This window comes from Geotrypetes seraphini, chromosome 8 (genome assembly GCF_902459505.1).
Source record: "Geotrypetes seraphini chromosome 8, aGeoSer1.1, whole genome shotgun sequence".
NCBI classification, from domain to species: Eukaryota; Metazoa; Chordata; class Amphibia; order Gymnophiona; family Dermophiidae; genus Geotrypetes; species Geotrypetes seraphini.
This window is the reverse complement of record NC_047091.1, coordinates 3,915,476-3,942,001: the sequence shown is the minus strand read 5'-3', so window position 1 is coordinate 3,942,001 and position 26,526 is coordinate 3,915,476. Positions and strand designations below refer to the sequence as shown.

General features: G+C 43.5%; 1 protein-coding gene across 2 annotated transcripts in view; it reads right to left on the bottom strand.

Annotated features, from left to right (window-relative positions):
• Positions 1 to 4,692: 4,692 nt before the first annotated feature.
• The window catches only part of SYMPK (symplekin), a 133,830-nt gene continuing 111,996 nt past the window's right edge, over positions 4,693 to 26,526 (bottom strand). For both annotated transcript variants that reach the window (XM_033956438.1, XM_033956439.1), the window contains 6 exons: positions 26,051 to 26,152; positions 24,205 to 24,392; positions 21,472 to 21,648; positions 18,196 to 18,282; positions 14,267 to 14,650; positions 4,693 to 5,179 (listed from right to left, as the gene is read on the bottom strand). In XM_033956438.1, coding sequence (XP_033812329.1) covers positions 5,012 to 5,179; positions 14,267 to 14,650; positions 18,196 to 18,282; positions 21,472 to 21,648; positions 24,205 to 24,392; positions 26,051 to 26,152 — 1,106 coding nt within the window. In that variant the 3' untranslated portion in view covers positions 4,693 to 5,011. The remainder of the gene's footprint in view (positions 5,180 to 14,266; positions 14,651 to 18,195; positions 18,283 to 21,471; positions 21,649 to 24,204; positions 24,393 to 26,050; positions 26,153 to 26,526) is intronic.

Genomic DNA, 26,526 nt, shown 5'->3' with positions numbered 1-26,526 from the left:
AGGAGAGGGCTTCAATGGCTGGGAGGGTGTAGATGGGCTGGAGTAAGTCTTAACAGAGATTTCGGCAGTTGGAACCTAAGCACAGTACCGGGTAAAGCTTTGAATTCTCGCCCAGAAATAGCTAAGAAGAAAAAAAAAAAATAAAAAATAATAATAATAATTTAAATTGAATCAGATTGGGCAGACTGGATGGACCATTCAGGTCTTTATCTGCCATCATCTACTATGTTACTATGTTACCACCTCTTCCAGGAAACTGTTCCACACATCTGTAAAAAAGTATTTCCTCAGATTACACCGGAGCCTATCACCTCTTAACTTCATCCTATGCCCTGGCTTGCAGTTTCTTTTTAAATGAAAGAGACTCGACTCATGCACGTTTATTACATAGGCATTTAAATGTATCTATCATAACTCCCCTCTCCCGCCTTTCCTCCAAAGTATTCAGATTGAGATCTTTAAGTCTGACCCCATATGCAGTGGTGTACCAAGGGGGGCGGTCCGCCCCGGGTGCACACCCCAAGGGGGTGCACAGCTGGCCACCCTCCCTATTCTGCCACTGCTGCTTTCCTTAACCAGCAGCAGCGGCAGTAAACGGGTGTCTGCGGGTGCTCACTCCAGCGTTGTACAGCTTCCTGTCGGCTCCTCGCGCGATCTGCAGTTGCGTCAGAAGCTTTCCTTCTTGACGTCAGAGAGAAGGCTTCCGACGCAGCCACAGATCGCGTGAGGTGTAGACGACCGCGGCTTTGAGCAGGGGAACCGGCCAGACATGCTGGGCAGGGAAGAGAAATGTTGCTGCTGCTGCACAGGGAAGGGGGAGAGGGTAGAAATACTGCACATGCAAGGGGGAGGGTAAGAAATGCTGCAAAGGCAAGGGGGGGAGACATGCTGCTGCTGCTGCTGCACAGGGAATGGGGAGGAGAGAAATGGTGCTGGTGCTGCTGCAGCAGCACCCAATTGGGGAGAGGGAAGGAAGACAAGGGAGAGGAACTAGAGATGCCAAGTCCATGGGAGGGAGGGAAAGGAGATACTAGACTATGGAGGGGGAGGAAGAGATGCCATGGCATGGGGGGAGGGAAGGGAAGGAGATAGAGATACCACACCATGGTGTGGAGTGAGAAGGAAGGAAGGAAAGGAGAAGAGAAAGAGAGAGATGCCAACGCATAGGGGAGGGGGTGGAGACAGAAAAATGGAGAGGAGGTGAAACTGAAATGAATCATGTGCAAAGGAGAAGGGATCCTGGATATACAGTTTATTGAAGGGACATAGAAAGAGGGAAGATGCCATATGGAAGAGAGAGAGGGTGGACAAATGGAAGGGGTAGAGAGAGAGGGCAGAGGCTGGGTGGAAGGGGCAAAGAGAGGGCAGATGTTACATTACATTACATTACATTAGTGATTTCTATTCCGCTTGTGCCTTGCGGTTCTAAGCGGATTACAAGTTAGAAGACTGGACATTTCCAGTAGCATTGCAGTACATATAATCAAGAATGCGTTAAGTTACAATTGTTGTTCTGGACTTTTCCAGGATAAATTGGTAGTAGATAGTAGATAGTGATAGGTTGTTTAGACGAATAGAGATAATATTGTCCGGGTTCTGTTGTTTAGACGAGTAGAGATAATACTGTCCGGATTCGGGTGTTGCTGGTGGTGGTGTTTGGGTAGTCATGAGAGCTTTTTCTAATACTTTTGTGAGGTTATGATGGTGGGAAGTGTTTTTTGAAGAGATGAGTTTTGATTTCTTTTCGGAATGCTTTAATGTCTATTGATTTGGTCAGTAGATTGGTGATGGTAGTATCGATCACCAATCTACTGACCAAATCAATAGATGTTGCATGGAAGGGAGAGAGGACAATGCTGTATAGAAAGAAGAGAGCAAAGAGAAGATGATTAAAGCAGAAACGACAAAAGGTAGAAAGATTGTTTTGTTGCTTTACTTAGAATCAAGTAGTATTGTAACTGTATTGATAAAAGTTTATAAATAGGAAATGGAAATAAGGCAATTTTTTTGGACTAAACCCCTTTCCTCAGGACAGGATACCATAATAGCAGTATACTGTACTGTTCTGAAGAAAGAAATTATGAAAGCAGCTCCATTAGACTTTAAACTATCTTTGCTGAATTATTTAACCGATAATTTAAAACAGTGTTTTTCAACCTTTTTTGGGCAAAGGCACACTTGTTTCATGAAAAAAATCACGAGGCACACCACCATTAGAAAATGTTAAAAAATTTAACTCTGTGCCTATATTGACTATATATAAAGTAATTCACTTGAGTGCCACCGCCGCCATCGGGAACAGGCCGGCGCCAAGTTCTCCCTGCTTCTCTTCCCCGCGGGGCCGACCAACTCTCACCACCCGTCGTCAATTCTAACGTCGGAGAGGACGTTCTAGGCCAGCCACGATTGGCTGGCCCAGAACGTCCTCTCCGACGTCAGAATTGACGCGAGTGGCGAGAGTTGGCCGGCCCCACAGGGAAAAGCAGGGAGAACTTGGCGCCGGCCTGTTCCCGATGGCGGCGGTGGCACTCAAGTGGCTAAAGAGCCGCAGTTTGCCGGCCTAGGGACAACACTGGAGGGTGGCCAGCTGTGCACCCCCTTGGGACGTAAACCCGGGGTGGGGCAGACCGCCCCCCCACCCTGGTATGCCACTATCTGTACCTCACTCCCTCCCTATGACCAAAAATTCTCCTTTCTTCTATTCCCCGTGTACACAACCATCTCTTTCCCTCCCTTCCTCTCTCCAAAGTCCATGCCTTCTATGTCCAAACACTCATTCTCTCCCCCACCTCAGCATCTCTTTCCCTCCCTTCCTCTCTCCAAAGTCCATGCCTTCTGTGTCCAAACACTCATTCCCTCCCCCACCTCAGCATCTCTTTCCCTCCCTTCCTCTCTCCCAAGTCCATTTCTTCTGTGTCCAAAAACCCATTCCCTCCCCCACCTCAGCATCTCTTTCCCTCCCTTCCTCTCTCCCAAGTTCATGCCTTGTGTCCAAAACGCACTCCCTCCCCCCTTTTGTGTTCCGTGTTTGCCTCCCAGCCCATCTTTGCAACTTTCTCAGCAAAACGAAGCTCAAGCCGCGAGGCTTGTCTTCTGCTTCCTGCCTGCCCTGCCGCGCACAAATAGCCGAACGGAAGTATTCTCCGACGTCAGCGCTGATGTCGGAGGGCAGGCTTTGCTTAAGCCCTCCCTCCGACGTCAGCGCTGACATCGGGGAACGCTTGCGATCGGCTATATGTTAGCTGCAGGGCAGGCAGGAACAGAAGACGAGCCTCGCGGCTCGAGATGTATTGAACTCCTGTCCAAGTGGGGCGGACCGCCCCTCTCCCTAGACTGTGGCCTAGGACCCTGGGGGAGCCCGGGCCCCCTGTCAGCTCCGGGCCCCTGAATGCAGGACTGGTGGTACTGCCCTGATGGCGGCCCTGACCGTACGGCACACCAGGCAACATCTCGCGGCACACTAGTGTGCCGCGGAACAGCGGTTGAAAAACACTGATTTAAAAAATGGAAAATTCCTAATAATGGTCATATTATAATAACCCCAATTCCAAAAAAATCATAAAGAATCATCAGCATTAGTAACCAACTATAGACCAGTAGCATCTATTCCATTTATTGTGAAAATCATGGAAAGATTGGTACATACCCAATCGATGGAATATCTTGATCAGTTCTCTCTTTTGCACGAAACTCAATCTGGTTTTAGACCTTTGTTTAGCAATGAGACAGTAATTGCGAATATCTTGGATAATTTGCGTTTCTTGTTTAGTAAGGGCCTTAATGCCCTGATCATGCAATTTGACATGAGCTCTGCCTTTGACTTAGTGGACCATGGGAAACTATTACAATGCCTAGACGCAATTGGAATCAGAGGAGGGGTCTTAGACTGGTTTCGAGGTATCCTTATATCCCACACCTATCAAGTATGTTTTAATTACGCTCTCTCTGATACCTGGAGCACCTGTGCCCTAGAGGGACTCGAACCAGTTAACAAACACAATCTTGAAGAGATTGATAAACAGTAATAGAAGAGAAAGATCAGTAGATATCAATATTGTCAAAACTCTGGAAAGAGCCATGATAGGATGGTTTATAAAAGGGGGTATATTCAGGAGCAATCTAAGAATATTTCTTTATGTGGTAGCAATGAAAATATCACATCACTGTATAGAAATATTTACCCTTTACACACTTCTGAATTGAAGAAAGCATGGAACAAGTACAGAGGATCAGAGGGAGACAAACCTGGAGAAGAACCAGAACTTTTAATGAAGTTATTCTGCACAAAAAAGTACACAGATATATGTTGAATTATAGAAATACTACATATATACTTTTAAATTTATTTTGTGCAGAATTGCTCCAAGAGCATAACTTATAATCTTTCATTTATCTAAGATGACAGAGAACTTGAATTTCTTCCGTTGTAAGCATGTGAGATCAAACATCACCAAATGGACATTATTTTTTCAATACAAAACTCAACTTTCACAGCATAACCCATAGATGCAGTGGGGGCAAATCGGCTCTGGTTCAACCTGTTCCTTGTACCATGGATTCATCTAGTCTCATGCCAACTCTACTCTTCAGGCAGTTTATCACCAATGGGAAACATTACTACAGATTTCCAAAGGAGTGCTTGACTCTTCCCTCTCTTAAATGGTAGCAGGAACTTGAGTTGGGAACAAAAGCTGCTGGAGCAGAAATAATGTTTTTATTGTCAAAATCAGCTGATATCACAAGTAGCTCCAACTCTTAGCATTACTATGGGGAAAAAAATTAAAGAGTGACATCAAACAGTAAACCTCTTTTTCTGCTTAATAGTCCTCATTCTGTACTTTTAATTAGAATTTGTTCTCATACAGGCCACTGTATTAAAAGGTATAGAACTTAAAAGTAATAATACAGTACATCTTTTCTTGTGATAGAAGAACAGAATACTGGAATGAATTCCTCTGAGACCTAGGGACATTTCTCCTTCTACCATCATATCAATACATTATATGTGCTCTCAGCTCTCTTGCTTCTCCACCGTGTCCTGATCCATTAGTTCTTCCGATTGCTCAGCTGGGAGTATGTCTTCTGCAGTGGTTTCAGGGCTTTTGCCTTTTGCCTCATTTACATTGCCATCTGCTGTGGTAGTAGCACCATTGACTGCTTCTTTGGTGGTGTTTGACTCCTGTTAGTTCCGGAAAAAGAAGAGAAAAATAAGACAGCTATGAAAAGTAGGAAAGAAAATGTACACACAATCATAACACAGTTTAGTTTGTGACAGTAAGCATGAGTAATGCCTGCAATTGGTTTTCACAATGCAATCTACTGAACAATGGACTGTTATCATTAGATCAAAGTCAGGGGTGTTCAGAATGGAGGTGTTCCAGCTTGATAATATTGTATTTATGCATTCGGATGGGGTAGTTAAAGATTCAGAGACTTTGTTCCAGAAAAGGGTATGGTTTGTTTTTCCTCGAGTCAGCTTTTCTCCTTTGGGGGTTTCATTATTTGGATTGAGTTGAGGCGGTAGTGGTCCGACTAGGAATACCGGAGTCCATTTGATGTCAGATGTTAGGCAGGAGGGCGTGGATGCAAGTAGATCTAGGGTGTGACCTTTTTTGTGTGTGATGCTCGATGGCATGATAGTGATTTGGCTGTCTTCTAGCAGTTTTTCGAAGTTTTTGGTGTCATTGTTGCTGGTAGACTCAAGAGGTATGTTAATATTCCCAAGAATAAGCAGTCTGGTGTATTGACAGGCAAGGCTTGATATTATTTTTAGCAATTTTGTAGTTGTGCTTGATTGGGAGTTTGGGGGGTCTGTAAGCCAGTAGGATACCGATGTTATTCGCAGTGGAGTTGGGCTTGTCTTCTAGCTTACATGCTATGTATTCCAGATCAGGATGGGTGGTGGAATCCATCAAGGGTAATAGTGTATGTGTTCTTATAGATTATTGCTATCCCCCTCCTCGTCTGTTTCTTCTAAGAATTTGGTGATGTTGTATCCTAGCAGACAGAAGTGGGGTAGTTTGCGACTTTTTAGTTCTTTTAGTAATGTTACAGTGAGGAAGGCCAGCTCTAGTTCGTTTGTTGAGATCAGATCATTTAGAAGAAATAGTTTGTTTACCACTGATCTTGCACTGACGTACATGCAGGGGACTGGAGTGAAGGCTTTATCTTTCTTTGGATGATTTGTGTTGGCAATAGGCTTTACATTAGTGTGGTTTCTGAAGGGGGGTTGTTTTGGTTGTCTTTTGCTGATAGTGCGTTTGAGCCTGAGGATGGGGATGGGGTTCGAGTGAGGTCCATAGTAGTCCACATGGATTTTGTGGCCTGGATCACTGTTGGGTGGAGTGCCAAGAGGAGATGGTTCTGCTAGTGGGTGATGTGACTTTAACTTCTATGAGGCTGATGAGGCATAGAAGAGGAAGGATTTGAGTGGGCGAGGGTTTCATTGTGGTTGTTTGGATTAGAAGAGTGTTTTAAAGCTACTAGTTTAAAGCTATATGAGTTCAGAGCTATACGAGTACTATAAGTTATTGGTTTAAAGTTACAAGTTTCCGCAATAAATTTGGACAAATTCCTGGAGGAAAAATCCATAGTCTGTTACTAAGACATGGGGGAAGCCTCTGCTTGCCCTGGATCGGTAGCATGGAATGTTACTACCTTTGGGTTTTGGCCAGGTACTAATGACCTAGTTTGGCCACCGTGAGAACGGGTTATTGGGCTTGATGTACCATTGGTCTGACCCAGTAAGGCTATTCTTGTGTTCTTATAAGAGTGAGATTTTAGTATTCAGCCTTCAATAATCTATCTCATAGTGCTATGATAACCTTTAGATTTGAAGGTCTATTTTGTCTCTGGATCAGTCTATTACTCACAGTTCCCTTGGTCCAGCGGGAGAGGCCAGCCAAAGAGGTCAAAGATGCAGGTCAAAGATGCAGGTCAAAGAGGCAGGATCCAGCGATGAGGTAGGTGGGTGGGGCTTGCCACCGAAAGCACTGCTCAGGTGTGGTGTGGGGGGATGGTGTGATGTTACCTTTTCCCTCACACTGTGTGTAGCTGGGGGAGTAGCGGATGAGTCAGACCCTTTAACAGGGCCGAATAACAATTCTACATCCTCATGAGTGTGGCGCAGTGATTAAAGCTACAGCCTCAGCACTCTGAGATTGTGGGTTAAAACTCATGCTGCTCCTTGTGACCCTGGGCAAGTCACTTAATTCCTCCATTGCCCCAGATATATTGTGAGCCCACCAGGACAGGGAAAATGCTTGAATACCTGAATAAATTCATGTAAACCATTCTGAGCTCCCTTGGGAGAACGGTATAGAAAATTGGATGAAGAAATTGAATGAATAAATCTGCCGCTTCTATCATTGGAGCATATTATACTGGGTTCAAGGTGACATTGATTGGTTTTCCCAGTAGATGGATTAACATGATTATCAGCTGACTATAATCTGTTCAAGAAAGACACAGTAGGAAGAAAAGGAGGAAGAGTAGCATTATATGTTAAAGATCATATTAAAGCAGAATCTACAGGGCAAGGAAGAGACACTGTGAATAAATTTGGAAAGAGGAAATGGTGAATATATTTATATTGGTGTTATATATAGGCCTCCTTCACAGATGGAAGAAGTAGATAGAGATTTAATGGTAGACATTCATAATATATCTAAAAAAGGGAAAGTCTTGCTAATAGGTGATTTTAACATGCTAGATGTTGATTGGGGTATCCCTTTTGTGGGATCTAGAAGTAGGGAGATTCTGGATTCTCTACAAGGAGAACTGTTCCAGCAGTTGGTAATGGAACCCACACGGAATGGGATCATACTGGACTTAGTGTTTACAAACAGGGAAAGTGTTTCTGATGTTAGAGTGGGTGATCATCTGGCATCCAGTGATTACTGCATGGCACAGTTTAATATTAAGATGGGTATAGAGAGGGCTCAATCAAAAGCAAAGGTTCTAGACTTAAAAAAAACTAACTTTGTTCAGATGGGGGTTTACATCATGGAATTATTGTCTGGATGGGAACATATGGAAGGAGTGGAAATATGGTGGGCAAAAGTGAAAGGAGCGATTGTAAGAGCGACAAACCTTTTTGAGGCAAGTAAGTAAAAGTAAGAGGAAAAGAAGGCCACTTTGGTTCTCAAATGTAGTAGCTGAGAAGGTAAGGAATAAGAGGTTAGCTTTCATAAACTACGAAAGATTGCAGAAAGAGGAAGACAGGGAAAAATATCTGGAAAAGTTAAGAGAGGTTGGTCGTGTAGTCAGGAAAGCAAATATGTAAATGGAAGAAAAAATAGGTGATACAGTAAAATGGGGAGGCAAGACTTTTTTTTTTTAAGATATATTAGTGATAGGAAGAAGTACAAAAGTGGCATTGTGAGACTCAAAGGTGAAGGGGAGGAATATGTAGAACCTGATAAAGAAAAGGCCAAATTGCTTTAACAAATATTTCTGTTCTGTGTTCACAGCTGAAGCATCAGGAGCGGGACCATAGAAGACAAATGTGAATAGGGATGGAGGAGTAATAGACCCTGTTCGATTTTCACTGCTTCAGATTGCCCAGGTGGACGGTAGATCAGTCCCATCTTTATCTCAGATCCGTTTTTTCCTGGTATTTTAACCCACAATGACTCTAGTTGTTCATTTGCTGCTGCTGTATCCACACTGGTTGAGTAGATGGTTTCTCTTATGTACAGTGCTATTCCTCCTCCTTTTTGATAAGTCCTATCTTTTCGGTAGAGTTTATACCCTGGCAGTACTATGTCCCATTTGTTTTCCTCATTCCACCATGTTTCCGTGATCCCCATGATGTCTAGGTTCTCATTTTTGGCCATGACTTCCAATTCCCCCATTTTGTTTCTTAGACTCCTTGCATTAGAGTACATGCAGTTCAAGTCCTGGCATTTAGTCTTCCTGGCTGTTTCCCCATGTGCTTCAGTCTTCTTTCTATTCTCTTCCTGGCCAGCCAACTTCTGCATTTTATCTCCTTTGTCCTCCCTTTGTGGTATGTTTCTATTGCCTTGCTCATGTGGCATGTTTGTATTTTCTTCTTCCTGTGCCTTCCCATCTTCCCGTTCCTTTTTGACTTCCCCTTGTAGTATGTTTATCATGTCCTCCTCTCTCTTCTTTTGTCTCCCTTGTTTTTCCATAACCTGTTGCTGTCCACATGTGTCTGCCCAGCATTTTTCCCCCTCAGTACCTTCACTGGGTACTGTCTCCCAAACCATCGATATCAGGACGACTGTCGGCTTTCCCCTTCTGTTTAGTTTAAAGCTTGTTCTATCGCTCTTCTGATGTTATTTGCTTTGATTTAAGTGATTGAGATTAGATTTGAACCGAGGTGTTTAAAGATTCATTTTTGTTAAGTTTTATTTTTGCATTTTTTTATATTTGTGTTTTTCACAGTGTCCCCTTCCTGACGACGCTAACGCGAAACTCGAGTTGAAGGGAGGCTATGGGAGTTTCAAACACCGGGGTTTACAAGAGAGACTGAGAGGGGCATAATCGAAAGGGATGTCTATGTCCATTTACGTCCATCCCGCAAGTCGTCCAAAGTTAAAAAGAGCCTAAGACACATTTTCGAAAGAGACATCCAACTTTTTTTTACTTTGGAAAATCGTCTAATTTTACGTCCTGCCGATCTGATCGTCCAAGCCGCTAAATCGTCCATCTTTATACCACATTTCTGTCCAACTTTCCGTCCAAGTCCAAAACGCCTAGAACAAGCCCTGTTGGACATGGGAGGGGTCTGCAAAGTGATGGATTGAACACCCAGACATGCCACCTAAATAGTGGGGTACCTTACAGGGCACTGCTGTAAACTTCACAAAAAGGGTGCCATGGCTTCTCTTCCCTACAGCTCCCTTATAGGTCATGGTGAGCCTTCCCAAACCACCTCCAGAATCCCCTAGACCCATTTATCTACCACCCCAATAGCCCTTATGGCTTCAGGAGCCATATATGCCAGTAAAAAAGGGTTTTGGGGGTGTATAGGGGAGTGCACATGTTTAAGTATCAATGCAGTGATTACAGGGGCTTATGGGCATGGGTCCTCTTCTCTATGGGTCCCTAACCCACCCCCAAGATGACTTAAGCTGCCTCTGGGCTGGACGACTAGGCTTTCCTATGCCAGGCAGCCAAGTGATGATGGTCTGGAGGCTGAAATTTAAAGTTGTGAATAAAAATTTTATGGGGGGGGGGTTGGTGATCACTGGGGTAATGTGTGGGGTTCTGTGTTATGTGTTTGAAGTGCTTATCTGGTGAGTTTAGGTGGGTTTTTGTGACTTAGACCATGCTTTACATGGTCTAAGTCACAACGTCCAAGTTCCGTCTAAGCTCTGTTGTAAACTAAGTCTAAGCCGGCCCATGTCCTGCCCAACTTCCACCTTTAACACGCCTCCCGAAACACCCCATTTAGCTTTGGACGTTGAGCGGCACTATGAAGGCCTAGGTCGTTTTTAAATACGTCCAAAACCCGGTTTTATTATCGGCGCTTGGATGTTTTTGAGAAGTGTTCGTCCAAGTGCCGACTTAGGCCGGTTTTGGACGTTTTTCTCTTTCGATTATGAGCCCCTGAGATTTTATACAAGCGCAGAATACTACATTCTACTACCTTCCTCATATTTATTAAAAGATAAGTGATTTTTCTAAATCCTTTTCACTAACTATAAGTGTTTATGTATGGAAGGTTAAGGGACCTGTTGCAGTGCTATGATGGTCCCTGTTTACAACCGGGCGCTTGTACTTTTATTAGTACTTTTTGCACAGATCGGTTGGTGACTGAGCACTTCATTAATATTTGTTAACATTTATTGGCACTTTATAGCATTTTTTGCACTTGATGTATTCTTTTTATTTAACTTATGGAGTATTTTTATTGACTATAATTCAACACAAGCAATTACTGAATAGCTCCATAAATTTGGAGAGTTAGATAGCTCTTTCTATTGAACCAGGACTGGGGAGACTTTGGTCCACGTCTCTGTTTCCTTCAGGGCCACGTTTTGAGATCTGTGGGTGCTTGGATTTACCGCTCTGGAATGCTGAACTCTACGCTGCATTCGGGCAACTCCCAGGCTGGTCTTCATGAAAGCTAGTTAAATCAGGGCAAGATATCTGGCTCTGTGTTGCTTTGCCCGGACTTGGTGGGGTTTATAGCGCCTTTGGGATCATCGCTGCCCCGGCTGGGCCTCACATCTTGTACACCTGCTGGGCCTGCAGGCATGGAACTTTGCTTGAGACCTGCGCTGTTCTTAGGAGACCCCTTGTGCAGGCTCCAGGCCATCTGCCTGACTCTGACCCTTGACTGCCTAGAGGACTATCTGCTTTGGCAGGCCTTCTATAGCCATGCTTTTCCTGTCAGCAGATGCTTGCTACACAGGGGTTTCTTTTCTTGCTTTAATCCTGTTTCACTGTGTTGGGGGTTTCAGCCTGTTTACAGTGTCCTTGAAATTTGAGGGGATTGGTGTTAGCTTGTTTTCTTTATTGTCCTGATAGTTGGGGAGGTGGGATGGAGGGGTGGGGGGGGCGGGAAGCGGGGGTGTTCTCTGGGCCTGCTGTGGGGAGATATTTTGGGCTGTGTGTGGGGTACACGTGGAAGGCTTTGGGGTGAGAGGAAGGGTTGGGGGGGCTGGGAGGTGGTTTTTTGGGGGGTATGTATGGGGGTTTGTTTGGGGGTATGCTTGTAGTAAGGATGTTGCTCGGATTGCAGGTGGGGGGGGGGGATATTTTGGGGTGTACAGTGTTGGTTGGTTTCTTCCAAAAAGCCACGGGGTTCAACTGGGAGGCCTTGGAGTGGCTGGTGTTGGTATTTTTCAGTCCGTTTTCTCTCTTTTCCAGGGTGAAAATGGCTGAACTAAAAGTGATATACAGCAGTAATTAGGCTAATATGGTCTTTGCTAAGGTCAACACAGCATTCGCATTTATTCAAAGAAGACCTTAGAGTAACATCTTTATATAAAGCTTCATAGACCTCAGTGGTGTAACTGTGTGAAAACCAAGTTTCAACACACACAGTATATTCTCATCGTCATCGGTCCAAAAATTTTTCAAAAGTGCTTAAAGTGCAATTTTCAAAAATAGTTTTAATAAATAGAAATACTTGCATATTTAAGATGAGTATTTATATTTATTAAAACTAAAAAACCCCCCAGAAAAACAAAATTGGGGATGAATAGTGAGAGATTCGTAAAAATAATATATGTTCCTTGCTGCGTCATAAAGGAAAAAAGAATTTATAAAATATTAGGAAATTCATCTTGGGTATTACAATCAAAAGATTCTTTCCCCCTCCCTTTCTTTTCTTGTTTTTGCACTCTGGACTCTGAAACCAGTAATCTGAGTTTAGTTTCCTATCTTAACTTTTTCTTTGATTCTCCTGCTCTTATAAAACCATTGAGGTAGATGTTAGAGTTAAACTCAAAGTTATTATATTATTATAATTATTGGATAAGTGAAATATGTATAAATGAAGGGATCTCCAATGAATGATGAATGAAATATGTGAATGATGTTATAGAAAATATATGGGTTGCCGTTTTAATCTTTAGAATAGTGAAGGGGCCTACAACCTATGTTGACTTTGGTTGCTCCTTGGACTGTTGCCATGGAAATTATCTACTTCAGTTTCTTTCTTTCTGTCCCTGAAGTCTGGTTACTGATACATTTCTCATATTTAACTTTACATTAAGTTAGGTATAGAAACCTCTGAAACCTGTTTTGCCTGGCTAGGTGACCGCTTAGAAACATAGAAATAGACGGCAGATAAGGGCCACGGCCCATCTAGTCTGCCCACCCCAATGACCCTCCCCTACCTTTCTCTGTGAATAGATCTCACGTGTCTATCCCATTTGGCCTTAAAATCAGGCACGCTGCTGGCCTCGATAACCTGAAGTGGAAGACTATTCCAGCAATCAACCACCCTTTCAGTGAAAAAGAATTTCCTGGTGTCCCCGTGCAGTTTCCCGTCCCTGATTTTCCACGGATGCCCCCTTGTTGCCGCGGGACCCTTGAAAAAGAAGATATCTTCTTCCATCTCGATGCGGCCCGTGAGATACTTGAATGTCTCGATCATGTCATCCCTCTCTCTGCGTTCCTCGAGTGAGTATAGCTGCAACTTATCCAGCCGTTCCTCGTACGGGAGATCCTTGAGTCCCGAGACCATCCGGGTGGCCATTCTCTGGACCGACTCGTCTCAGCACATCCTTACGGTAATGCGGGCCTCCAGAATTTGCACACAGTATTCCAGGTGAGTCATGAATAGAAAAAGTTTGGGAACCGGTTTTTAGATTATTGGTGCAATTATTAGTCCTTGAATATCTTGGATTATTGTAATATAGTCCATTTGCAGGCAATCAAAAAAATTCTTATGCAGGCTATGCATTATTCAGAACACCGCTATCGATGGATTTTTAATTTCAAAAAGACAGATATTATACCTTATTTCTTTACATTGCACTGGCTTTCTGTGAAGCAAGAGTTTATTCAAATTTGGTTGCATATGCTATAAAGTGTTGCATGGTATTGTACCTAGCTATTTAGTAGACCAGTTTATATTTGCCAATGCAAGACGTTTATGGCGTAAACCTGTTTTGTCTGATTTTTGTCTAATTTTCTATCTGTCAAAGATTGTTCACATAAAAGACATTTCCAAAGGTTATTGTCATTTTAGGCTGCAATATGGGATAAAGATTTTAGTCATTTAATAATTTCTTCTTCTTACCAGCATTTTAGAAAATTGTTAAAAACTTATCTATTTGTTAAATTCTTAGAAGTTTAATCTTTTGTAATCCACTGAGATTGTTCAGTTTTTCTTGCTTTGTTAACTGCATAAAACTTTACGGTTTTGCAGTATATAAATACATTTTTATGTTATGTTTCTGTTTCTGATTTCAGGAGCATTCATCTTCACCACTGTCATGCAACAGTAAAGAACAGAATTCCAACAGTAGCAGAAGTCAAATGTGCCAGCAATACAGAGAGGCACAGCAAGAGAATACAAGACACAGTAGAGAGAGCATCGGGAGCCAAGAAGCTCATTAGGTCTGTTACAGTCCATGAAGAGCTTACAATCTAATTTGGACAGACAGGACATAAACGGGTTGAGGAGTTTCTAGCAGAGAGAATGATAGGATGGACATAGGTATTTTACAGTGAGTGGGAATTAGGAGTTGAAAGCAGCTTCAAAAAAGTGGGTTTTTATTTTGGAATTAAATACTGCTAGAGACAGAGGCACATTATAGACAAAATGCTTTATTTTATTCACCTTATTTGGGGAATCCGGGACACTGCTTGCCTTTTCCTGCGTGTTGCCTTGCTCAACCTCAGGACTCTTCCTGTCTAAGGACATGGTGGGCAACGCTGGCTGCACAGATATCTTTGCTGAGATGGTTTTATCTTGGCTAGGCTCTGCCAAGTTACTCTCCTCCTCCATGCTGATAAAGATAGTGGGCGTCTCCACCTCAGGCCCCTCCTCCCGGAAATCCATAATCTCCTCCAATGAAGGAGTGGGGGGCACAGTGGTTTTCCGGGGCTGTTTCAGCTTCTGCTCCTCCTCCAGCTGCCGTTTCAGTGCTTTCTCCTGCGCCAAGCGCACTGCAATCATTTCCTGAGATGCTGGCCGTGAGGCCACTATCTGCTCCTTGTCCTCCTGTGGGGAGACAAGAAATCAGAACTGTAGCTGTATTACTAGTAATGAGTGGAACAGTGAAAGATGCACAAATCCCTCAAATGATAACAAACCGTAATCAAGCCTCTGCTTTGTAAGAAGTGAACAACATTTCTAAATCCAGATTATTCTGCAATGACCTTGAAATCAGAACTTCAAACTAATCTCTCACATACTACCCTACCAAAGAAGGGAAACTATACAGGTCACAGTAGTGCAAATACACTTTGCTCACCACAGGGCACAATCACACAGGAGGAAGCAGTACAAGCTTTTATCACTGATCACAGAAGTTTTCCTCTCATACATGCACATACATATACAATCACTGACCTACACACAGATAATAACAGTGCAAGCTTCCATCACACACATACAAAGTCATCACCAAAGAAGCGGAACAGAGCAAGTTAGCAGCAGCACAAGGTTCCCACACATCCCCGCCATCATAGGCCAAGAACAGTACAAACAGCAGCACTGCAAGATATACATACATACATATATTGACTAGAGATTCTGCACAGTCCTCATGACAGAAAAAGAATCAAATGGAAGTGGCACAGCAATGCAAGTTTTCCTTACATGCACACATGCATGGCCCTATTACAACCAATCTTTGCACATATATGTGTGTTTCCCTCACACCCATACATATCTATATATACAGATACACTTTCTGTATATGTATGTATATACAGTGTGTGTATATGTGTGTATATATATATATATATATATATATATATATATATATATATATATATATATATATATATATATATATATATATATATATACACACAGTGGAACCTTGGTTTACGAGCATAATTCGTTCCAGAAGCATGCTCGTAAACCAAATTACTCGTATATCAAAGCAAGTTTCCCCATAGGAAGTAAGGGAAACTGCTTTGATTGGTTCCACCTCATCCCCCTTCCCCCCCACGAGGCTCCGGCGCTGCTCCATTCTCCCCCCCCCTTGAGGAATCCGACGCTGTTCCAAACCCCCTCCCCGCGATCCAACTTTCCCCCCCTGCTCGCGTTGCCCCCCCTCCACCGCGATCCTACTTTCCCCCCTCCCGAGCAGTCAATGACACCCTTTACCCGACTTGGCACCAGTGCCGGTGCCCGAAGATCCTCCCTCTTCTGGAGCGGCTGGGCGGTGCGTCGGAAATCCTCCTTCTTCTGGTCTGGGCTGGGCTGGCTTTGAGCATTTGCGCATGCTCAAAGCCTTCTGGTCTCGCTCTCTCCGAGATTGAGAGCGAGACCAGAAGGCTTTGAGCATGTGCAAATGCTCAAAGCCAGGCCAGCCCAGCCCAGACCAGAAGAAGGAGGATCTCCGACGCACCGCCCAGCCCAGGCCGCGCCAGAAGAGGGAGGATCTTCGGGCACCGGCACTGGTGCCAAATCGGGTAAAGGGAGTCATTGACTGCTGGGGGGGGGGGGGAAGTAGGATCGCGGTGGAGGGGGCAACGCGAGTGGGGGGGATGCCGGATCGCTGGGGGGGGGAGGCGCTCGTACAGCGAGGCAAGCTCGGTTTACGAGACACCAAGTTTGTGAATGTTTTGCTTGTCTTGCAAAACACTCGCAAACTGGTGCACTCGTAAACCGAGGTACCACTGTATATATACACCCCCCCAACACATACTACCCTGCCCAGAGAACAGGTATTATAACTACTATTACAGTATTTATCATTTCTACAGTGCTGACAGGTGTACACAGCGCTATACATTTTTTTTTCTTTAACAGCGCTGAACATTTAACATGTAACAGATAGTTCAAGAAGAGCTTACAATCTAATTTGGACAGACAGGACATATAGAGGTTGAGGAGTTTCTAGCAGAGAGAAAGATAGGATGGACATAGATATTTTACGGTGAGTGGGAATTAGGAGCCGAAAGCAGCCTCAAAAAAGTGGGTTTTTAGTTTGGAATTAAATACTGCTAGAGAAGGAGCCTGAAGTAATGGCTCAGGTAGTCTGTTCCAGGCATATGGTGCAGCATGATAGAAGGGATGGAGTTCAGAGTTGGCAGTGGAAGAGAAAGATAAGGTTAGGAGTTTATGGGAGGGAGGATGGGGGAGATATAAGTGAGGGGTTGCAGAGTGAATGCACTTGTAGGTCAGAAAGAAGTTTGAATTGTATTCAGAAATGGATGGGGAGCCAATGAAATGACTTGAGGAGAGGGGTAATGTGAGCAAGGTGGCTCTTGCAGAATATAAGTCATGCAGAATTTTGAATGGATTGAAGGGTGAGAGAGATGGTTGAGTGGATGAGCTGAGAGAAGCAAGTTGCAGTAATCTAAAGCAAGAGGTAATGAGAGTGTAGATAATACGTTTGGTCGTGTGCTTGGAAAGGAGAGATTTTCATAATATTATAGAGGAAAGATCAACAGGCTTTAGTGATTTGTTGGATCTGAGCAGAGAAGAAGAGTCAAAGATGATCCTGAGGTTGAGAGATGACAAGACAGAAAGGAGGAGAGTGTTGTCCACAGAAATAGAGACAGGGGAGAGGAGCGGTGGGTTTAGGTGAAAAGATAAGGAGCTCAGTCTTGGCCATATTCAGTTTTAGATGGTGGGGAGACATCCAGGCAGCAATGTTGGATAGACAGGCTGAGACTCAGGGCTGGATTCCGGTAGAGATATCTGGTGTGGAGAGGTAGATCTGGGAGACATCAGCATAGAGGTGGTACTGAAAACCATGGGAGGACATCAGTGCAACGAGGGAGCAGGTACAGATGGAGAAAAGGAAATGTCCCAATACAGAGCCTGTCCTGCAGGCTGTCCAGGGGGCTTACTGCTGCACAGGAAACGTTCTCCCGCTGCAAGGATGTCCTCGCAGGGATCCTCCACAGCATGATGGCCAACCCACAAGGGAAATACCGAAAACATTACTGAAATTATCCAAAGAAAACACGAGCAGAAGAAATAAGCTGGTACAGGCTTGGCTTGTAGAATATCACTTATAGTCCAGTCACACAGAATACCCCATAGACACTTAAGAAAGTATTCTGTGTGACTGGACTATAAGTGATATTGTATAGATTAATAAATAAAGAGCAAGAACACTGTATTAAGGTTGGCTTGTAGAAAGCATAAACTAGATTCTATTGGGCAAGCTCCAGGATATGCTAGCAGAGGGGAGGGGTTCTAGCTTTAATCATCTGAAGCTTTCTACAGTGCCTGGCGGTCAGAGATGCATAATACCCACTGGTCCCGAAATAAAGTGGGATTGTACAAGAAGTGCAGTTTTCTCTTCGGTGATTTCAGAAAAAAAGGAAATGTGGAAGGGTTGAGAGGAGGTTGGCTGAAGGAATAGATGGAAGGGGGTGAGGGGAGGAGATAAAGTTGATGACAGTAGTGGGAATCTGACTTTCAAGGTTTCACATCTGTGCTATATTATAAGACACTGGCAGGCCAGAACCATATGCTTCCCTCTACCCCATGTCTATTAGTGTCTTCCCTCTATATTTGTGCTTGTAAAGAACTCAGCTGATTTTAGACATGTAGAAAGAGGCTTGTGCTGATCTCACCTCCTCCATCTGTGGCAAGTCTGTTTGCAATTCTTGCTTGCTGCTGGCCTCCAAGATCACCATGATAGAGCTGGGAATATGAGCTTGCTGTGGGAGAATCAGCAAACACATCTAGTCAGACTGATGCATACTCAAGCGTGGAGCAATGAAACAAAGTTGTGCCCAATTAAGAAAGGCTTTTGAAAAGAGAAATTTAAGGTTGTAAAATATTTTCTCATATATCTGGACAATCTTGAGTGCCAAGCTACATTCATTATTTTACATGGAAATGCTGTAAGCAATTTCCTTAAACTAGCCATGATCAGAAGCCCTCCATTGGTATACCAGCAGCTGCATCAAAATCAGGCAGATCTAGTGGGCAGCAGACGATGGCAGAGTGCATCTTGTTGCAAGATTGATGCTAGTGCTGCTAATACCAACCTAACCAACTTCACAGCCATACAGATCCTGTGTCACATTCTAGCTGTTTATGACTTACCACTAAGATTATATTAGTGGAGATTCAGATTGGTAAAGTGATAATTAATGAAAAACAGCTCAACAGATACCTCAATATGCAAGAGGATTGGACTGGTTCTTGCTGTGTGACCTCACTGAAAACATCTTATCCAAAGAGCAGCATGGATCATGCTGTCTGAAACATTTTTAAATTACAGTTACTTGAAGGGATATCAGGGCTTCTCTAGTTACATTAACAGTTCTAATTTCTAGATAACTTTTTTTTTTTTTTTTTAAATATTTTTTATTCTTTTTTTAAATTCTTACATCAAGTGAAATACATGTAATACATTCAATTATGAAAAAACACTTGAAATTATTATTAAATGTTCTTACAATGTGAATTAAATAAACCCTTTATCAGAATTTTATATCATATTAATATTACAATAGTTTTCCCTCCCTACCCCTTCTATATGTTCTATACATGTGTTATTATATCTATATCTATATCTATATCTATATATATATATATATATATAAATAAAACTAATCTAGGCAAGGCAATTGGGTTATTAGACCTCTTGTAAGAGTATGTATGTATTAAGTATTCAATGAGAATATCCTGTGGATCAGGGCTATGTATGTAAATACATATAGTTTTAGGTTTACTTGAAGGAAAGCTGCTTCTTTTTAAAATACATTACATTTTTACATCATACAGGATAATTACTATTGTTGTATTTGTGGTCTCTAAATACTACCCCCATTGGGGGATCTTGTGCCAAAACAATTAACTGCTGCACAAAATATTTTAAAAGTCAGCCATTTTTGTTGAAATATAATATAGTCACATAAAAAAATTATCATCCAGCCTCTTCTTCCCACCAGCTCTCACTCCTTATTCTCCCCACCCTCTTTAGCCTCTGACCTTTCTCTTCTTTCATCTTCTCTCTCTCACTCCTCAGCAACTCCCCCAACTCCTTTTTCTCTATCAACTATCTCTAAACTCTGTTCTTCTACATGGGCTGATGAGGCACTATTATTTCATTCTAGCCTGTATTGGCAGGTGCTGTGCCCATTATCTCTGTTCTGTGTTTTGCCAGCCTATTAAGCAATGGCAAGCCATACAGCTAAACTCTGTGGGATAGGAAAATTCTGCATTGCACAGAAGTAAAATAAAATAAATGAAATGTACAGCATCATTCAGTGTACTAGACGTTTAGGGGCAAAGTCTATATACGGCGCCCCAATTGTAGGCAGCAGTAGGCGTCCTACCGCTGTCTAACCAGCCAATCGGGACGCACGTAAAAAAACCACCCTGAGGCAGGCAGCCTAAATTGCAGGCATTTTTATGAGCTTAGGGAGATGTGTAGGGCTGCCTAAGCTCGCCCAAGACTAGGCGTGGGTGTGGTTTCGCCTGGAACTGGCCTTAGGCGACCCTAGGCATATCCCTAGGACCGAGATAGGTGCCTGAAATGTAGGCTAGCAAAATGCAGGTCTACATTTCAAATAGACACAGCCAGGGAATCTCTCTGCTGCGAGCAGTTTAGTGGCTGTGACAGGGAACCTATCCCCCCAGCGAAGTTGGCTGGCAGGAAGGATGCTCACTCCATCCTGCTGGAATGTCCACGGCAAGAAGAGTGCCCAATTCCTCCTGTTGCCACCCCCTGAGGCATCCCCTGGTAGGAGGGATGCCCAGTTCCTCCTGCCGGAACACCTGAAACCCCCCTCTTCCGAATGTCCACGGCAAGAGGAGTGCCCAATTTCACCTTCTGCCACCCCTAAAGATCACCGGCAGGAGGAATGCCCAGTCCCTCCTGCCGGAACCCCCGCTGAAAACATGCTCCCACACCCACACTCACCCAGACCCCACCCCCGTACCTATTTCTTGCAGGCTGGCCGGAGGGATGCTTACTCCTTCCAGCAATGGCGGGCCTTCCCAGTGCATCATGGGCCAATCAGGGTCTTAGGCCCCTCCTAGGTGCATCTCAGGATGCACCAGGAAGTGGAAGGCATGCCATTCTGTGGAGGTGTGCCTGCCAGCCAGAGGGAGGAAGCCAGCCTCAAAGAAATAGGTACGGGGTGGACTTAGGGGAGTCAGGATGGGTGCATGTTTTCAAGGGGGGTTCCGGCAAGAGGGACTGGGCATCCTTCCTGTTGGTGATCTTTGGAAGGTGGGGAGTTTCCGGCAGGAAGGACTGGACATCTCTTCTGCCAGTGATCTTCTGGAGGTAGTGGCAGGAGGAATTGGACACTCCTGCTGTGGACATTCAGCGAGGGGGGGGCCTTAGGGATTCAAGTAGGAGGAACTGGGCATCCCTCTTACTGAGAGGATGCCTTGGTGGGGAGGGGGACAGCAGGAGGAGGAATTGAGCACTCCTCCTGTCTTGGACATTCAGACATTCAGGAGGGGGGGAGCTTCGGAGGTTCTGACAAGAGGGACTGGGCATCCCTCCTGCTGGCTGACTTCACGGCTTGGGGGTTTTCTGTCACGGCCACTGAGCTGATTGTGGCAGGGAGATTCCCTTGCTGCAATCAACTCAGCGGCAACACACTTCTCTAACCGGTGCCTGTGAAATGGACGCTGGTTAGAGAATCAGAGTGGTTAGTCTGTTAGGACAAACGCAATTCTATATAAGACGCCTGTGTGCGATTCTCAAAAGCTGCTTAGGCGGCTGCAGAGACTGGGTGTCTTATACAGAATCCAGCTCTTACTCATTCCTAGTCAAGACACTACAAGAAAACTTTCAGACTGACAACACTAAATTGGAAAAGAGAGATAAAGTGTCCAGGTATACATGCGTTACATTTCCTGAGCGTGGGCTAGTAAATTACCTGATGTGGTGTGAAAGAGCGCACATGAGCCAGCAGTGGTTCACGTAGTTCAGGACATTTCTCAAAAACAGCAGAGAGCTGTGGTGGTGGCAGCTGCAGCAAAACCTGGAAGGACTGAGGCTTGGTACGCTGGCAACATTTAATGAACCCTTCCCAAACTTTTGGGTACTTCCACACCTGGTCAGAAATAAAAAAAACCACACACAAATACTAATGATTATTATAAAAAAAAGAGATTCATCAAAATAGAGAGGACATCAACAAACTCATAGTAGGGTTGTGCTTGTTGCAGGTTTCCAAGTTTTCGGGTCTCGCTGCGCCTTATCAGGTGGGGTTGTGTCTGATCTTGCAAATAGGGGAACAGTTTTTTTAATTTAACATAATTATCAACCTTCTTTTACAATATTAACTGAAGAACAGGATGTAACTTCAGCATTTGATACTATTGATCATTTTACTTTGTTGAAATCAATAAAGAAAGAAATTGAGATATCAGCACTTGAATGGTTTCAATCATTTTTATTAAGCTCTAAATCCCTACAGTATAACAGACTGGAAAGAAATACAAAGAGATGATCCTCAGGGATAAATCCCTTTCTCCTTTGTTATTTATTGGGTACATGATGCCATTATATACTGTAGTTTATTGGAAGTACTGAAGAATTAATTTAGATTATATACTACTAGAAACATAGAAAATGACGGCAGAAAAGGGCTATAGCCCATCAACTCTGCCCACTCTATTAACCCTCCCTAACTAAGATCACACTCAGGTGGCGATACCTTTACACTTCCCTCGTAGAGATCCGACGTGGGCATCCCACTTATTCTTGAAATCAGGCACGCTGTTGGCCATGATCACCTGCTCTGGGAGCTTGTGATCATGGCCAATAGCGTGCCTGATTTCAAGCATGACATATTTCTGCTCTGGCAACTGAACTTTCTCCATACATTATTGAGAGGTTAGAGGTAATATCCAATGGATGATGATTAATAGATTAGTATCAAAATGTAATAAATCAGAAGTGTTGGTAGTTCCTTGTATCTTTGTCTGCTTGTCATTTGATTCAACCTTCATTAAAGGTCAGAAAATTCCATTTCACACAAAGAATAATACAGTATCTTTGAGCAATATTTCTGCCTTTAATTTTATTTTTCCATTTGCTGCTGTTAAAGCAGTTGAAGCCATTTCTTTTCCCAGTCAACTTTCAATCTGATTTTCAAGCGATATTACATCAGTGCTAGACTGCTGTAATCCCCTTCCCATCTCCTCAACAAATCCACCGGAAAAAGATGATAGAGTCCAACTTTGAATTCCAAGCTCCATATATTTAGAATAAACTCCCATCTCTACAATAGATCTCCTTTTACTTAAGACCTACGAGGGGTATTCAATAATTTATCTACCTCAGTAGGAAAGAAAAAGACATTAGGTTCTTACTTTGTTAATATCTTTTCCAGTAGATAGGTGTGTCATTCTGGACAATGGGTTTTCTCCCCCCAGGCTGCGAGTCTCTGAAGAAGGACTCCAATCTGGATTTTTTTTTTTCTAACCCTACTTCATAGAGAGCTTTATTGCCATCTACAGTTAGTCCCCAAGCAAGCAAGAGCTTTTCTGAAATTAGGTGAAGTGGGGAAAAGGGAAATCATCTCCAACAACAGATCTCTTCTGCTCCAAGAACTAAGATCTAAACTGAGAACAATGAAACATCAATAAAATGTCAACAGAAGCATCAGAGGAGCTCAGGTAGTACCCCTACCGACGCTAGAAATACAATATTCAGAGTCAGGGCAGTCGAAGGGCCCGAAGCAGCGTGTGAAGACTGCTGCACATGCTGCTTAAATCGCCAGTCGGGCCCGTGGGAAGGGAAGGGGGGGCAAAGGACTCGGGTCCCAGGCAGCGGAAAGTTGCTGGGCTCCTCAGTGGGGGCGCTGAGCGGCCGCGATCCCTCTCCTCCCAGACCCCCCCCCCCCCACCCGCTGGAGGAACGGAGATCGGCAGCTAGCTGCAGTCTCGGCTTGAGGAGGCGATCAGTGGCTGGTGACGTATTAGCGTGCATGCGCACTCCTGCGGCTACAGACCTACTGATCTCGGAAGCACGCAAATAGGAGTGCGCATGCGCGGCTAGCCTTTTATTATATAGGATTTATTAATTGGAATATGCCAGTCATTGGAAATGCATATCTCTTAATATATTGGTTTTCTAGTATTGCTGTACGTGCCGAGACTAACTTCTTGTGGTTTTTTGCCTTCATATCTCTATTACTGATATACAGTATGGTCCCGTATTTCATGTCTTGTGTGTGTGACCAGGGTGTCGTATTCTGCTATTAGGTAGATTCTGTGTAGAAATCTTGCAGCAATTCCCTTATTTATTTAGTTTTATATCTTGTCCTCCCAGAAAGCTCAGAAAGAGTTACAAGTAAACATGCAAAGTATTAAGCAGACTGGAGGGAGGACGGTAACAAAACAGAATCCTGCTTTTAGGCGAAGGACTGGCCCCTCCTTCACCTAAAAGGTCCAGGTTTGGGCGTTTGGGACTTGGGTGATTTTTTGGTCGGGAATGTGTTGTAGGGATAGACATAGTGTCAGTCTGGGCGAGTAGATTGCTGAACGTGGAGGTAGGCCATTCTCAAAAAAATCCTCATTTTGGAGAATGGACATTTCCCTGCTGCTAACTTCAGTGTTTGGTGACTTAGGCCAAAAGGGGACTTAGACGTTTTTTTCCTTACCTGCTTCATGATGAGGCGTGAGAGGATGTTCATGACAAATCCACCCAGGCGTGGATACATCGTCAAGGACTGGATGACTGTTCTCATCAGCAAAATAGGCAAAGGATTCTGTTCCATCAGCTGCTGCATCACTACCGCAAGCACTTCAGATGTGTACACATTCCGCTCCCCAAAACACAGGTTAGTGGCTAACAAATAAAGGGTTAGATTAAAAAACAAACAAACAAGCAAAATCAAGTTATTATGGATCTTCATGTTTTATCATATACAGGCTAAACAGTATATTAGATTTTGAGAAAACAAACATAAAAGGTTGCTATATCTTGAAGTGGCTCCATTGCACTTGGTAGGTTCCTTTTTCCCCTTCACTGCCCATCAGGCAGCATAGCATAGAATTATTTTGGAACTAAGAAGCATTTTGAAATTTGTTATACAAGAGCAAAAAAAAAAAAAAAGTTACCGTATTTTTCGCTCCATGAGACGCACTTCTTTTCCACCCAAAAGTGGGTGGAAATGTCGGTGCTTCTTATGCAGCGAAGACAACCCCCCCAGTACCTTTTAAAAACACCGCCTGCCCTTTTAAAACACTTCGGCCTTCCAACCTTCTGCCTTTTCTTCCTTTTAAAACACCCCCAGTGAGGGAGATGCGAAGGCACCAGAGTTCCTCTCCAGCACGGGCGCGTGCAAGCCCAGCACAGAGTGACTGACACATGCGTGCACTTCCTACCTCTTGCTCTCCCCAGCCTCCGCAGCACCAACCGTCAGTCTCAGCTCTGGAATGCCTCCCAGCTCCAAGTATCCAATCGTACTCATCAGCCGCAAGGGAGATGCGAGGCACTGGAGTTCCTCCCCAGCATGGGCGTGTGTGAGCTCAGTGTAGAGTGACTGACACACACACGCGCAGCCTCCTACCTCTTGCTCTCCCCAGCCTCCACGGAGCCAACCGTCAATCACAGCCCTGGCAGACCTCCCAGCTCCAGGTATCCAATCATACTCGTCACTCTCTCCGCCTTCCCATTGGTCCGGATATGGCCGCCCCTCCCCATGCTCGCTGACCTCAAAGCATTCCGAAAAGAAATCAAAACACTTCTATTCAAAAAGTACATTCAACCAACTTAATCTCCCTCTCTCCCTAGTCTCTAATTTTTTCCTAGGTATAGCCCACTCCTCAGGTACCATATCTTCTAATTAATCAACCTGAATCCTAATATCTCCTCCAATGTAATGTAATCTGATTCCTCAATTTGAAACCTGTACCAGCATGTCTGTTCTACTAGTTTTTTCTCATTCTCAAATTTTTTTAAATTGAAGTTTAACATATAACAAGTGATTAAATAAAATACATTGAGATTTTACAGAACAAATGATTTATAAATGTAAAACATAGATGCAGAAAAGACTAAAAGCATCTATGTAAGACTATTTTAAATATACATATGTAACCATACGATTAGTTAAAGACCAAAGATTAGGTAAGATTCGATTAGAACTCATTTTACTAAATTAAACATCACAAGCAATAAGTAAAACATTAGGATTAGAAATTATACTCAAAGTTACTAGCTGAAATGTAACAATTACCTGAAAAATGAGAAGAGACATTTGTTATGGGAAACCATATTTTCACCTCTATGGGAAACCAGTGTTGCTCTTTTAATCATGGGATGATGTGATGCAAACAAACTTTTCATTAACCATTTCCCTCTAAAATTTATTACAAGCTTTTAGGATTTTGTTTGTGCTTTTCAGTAGTAGTTTAAATACAGCAAAGATTTATTTCCAGGTCTCTGGTGGTCTTACAATCTTAGAGGATTCTGCTGGGACTGCTTTGACAGTTGTTTCTTACCTTTGATTATAGACTTCATGTCACATTTTGTGGAGTCAATATTATGCAGAGCAATTAGTAATTCTCCAGGGTTCAAAGGTGAAACAGATGAATTTCCTTCTCCTACAAAACAGAAGAAAACAAATAAGAAAGAGACCATGGAAAACATGCACACATCAGATGAAAAGATAATTGCTACTTTAGAAAGCAAAGGAACAGCTATGCTAGTGTAACTAACAAAGATAAACTTAAATTTTTGGTGACTGCTCCACCTATAGCTTTCTTTTGAATTTCTAGCTCTGATGTGGCCAAGGTTTTTTTTAAAGGAGTGATATAATTCATATGAATTAGGTCACCTGCCTAATACTAACTTGGTTGGTTCTCCTTCCTAAGTGAAAGATCTCAGATAGTACTACTAGGCCAGACCACATCTGAACCATGGAGTGGGTCACACCGCCAGCCCTGCCTTGGCATGACTTCCCTAGGAAGAGGGAAGA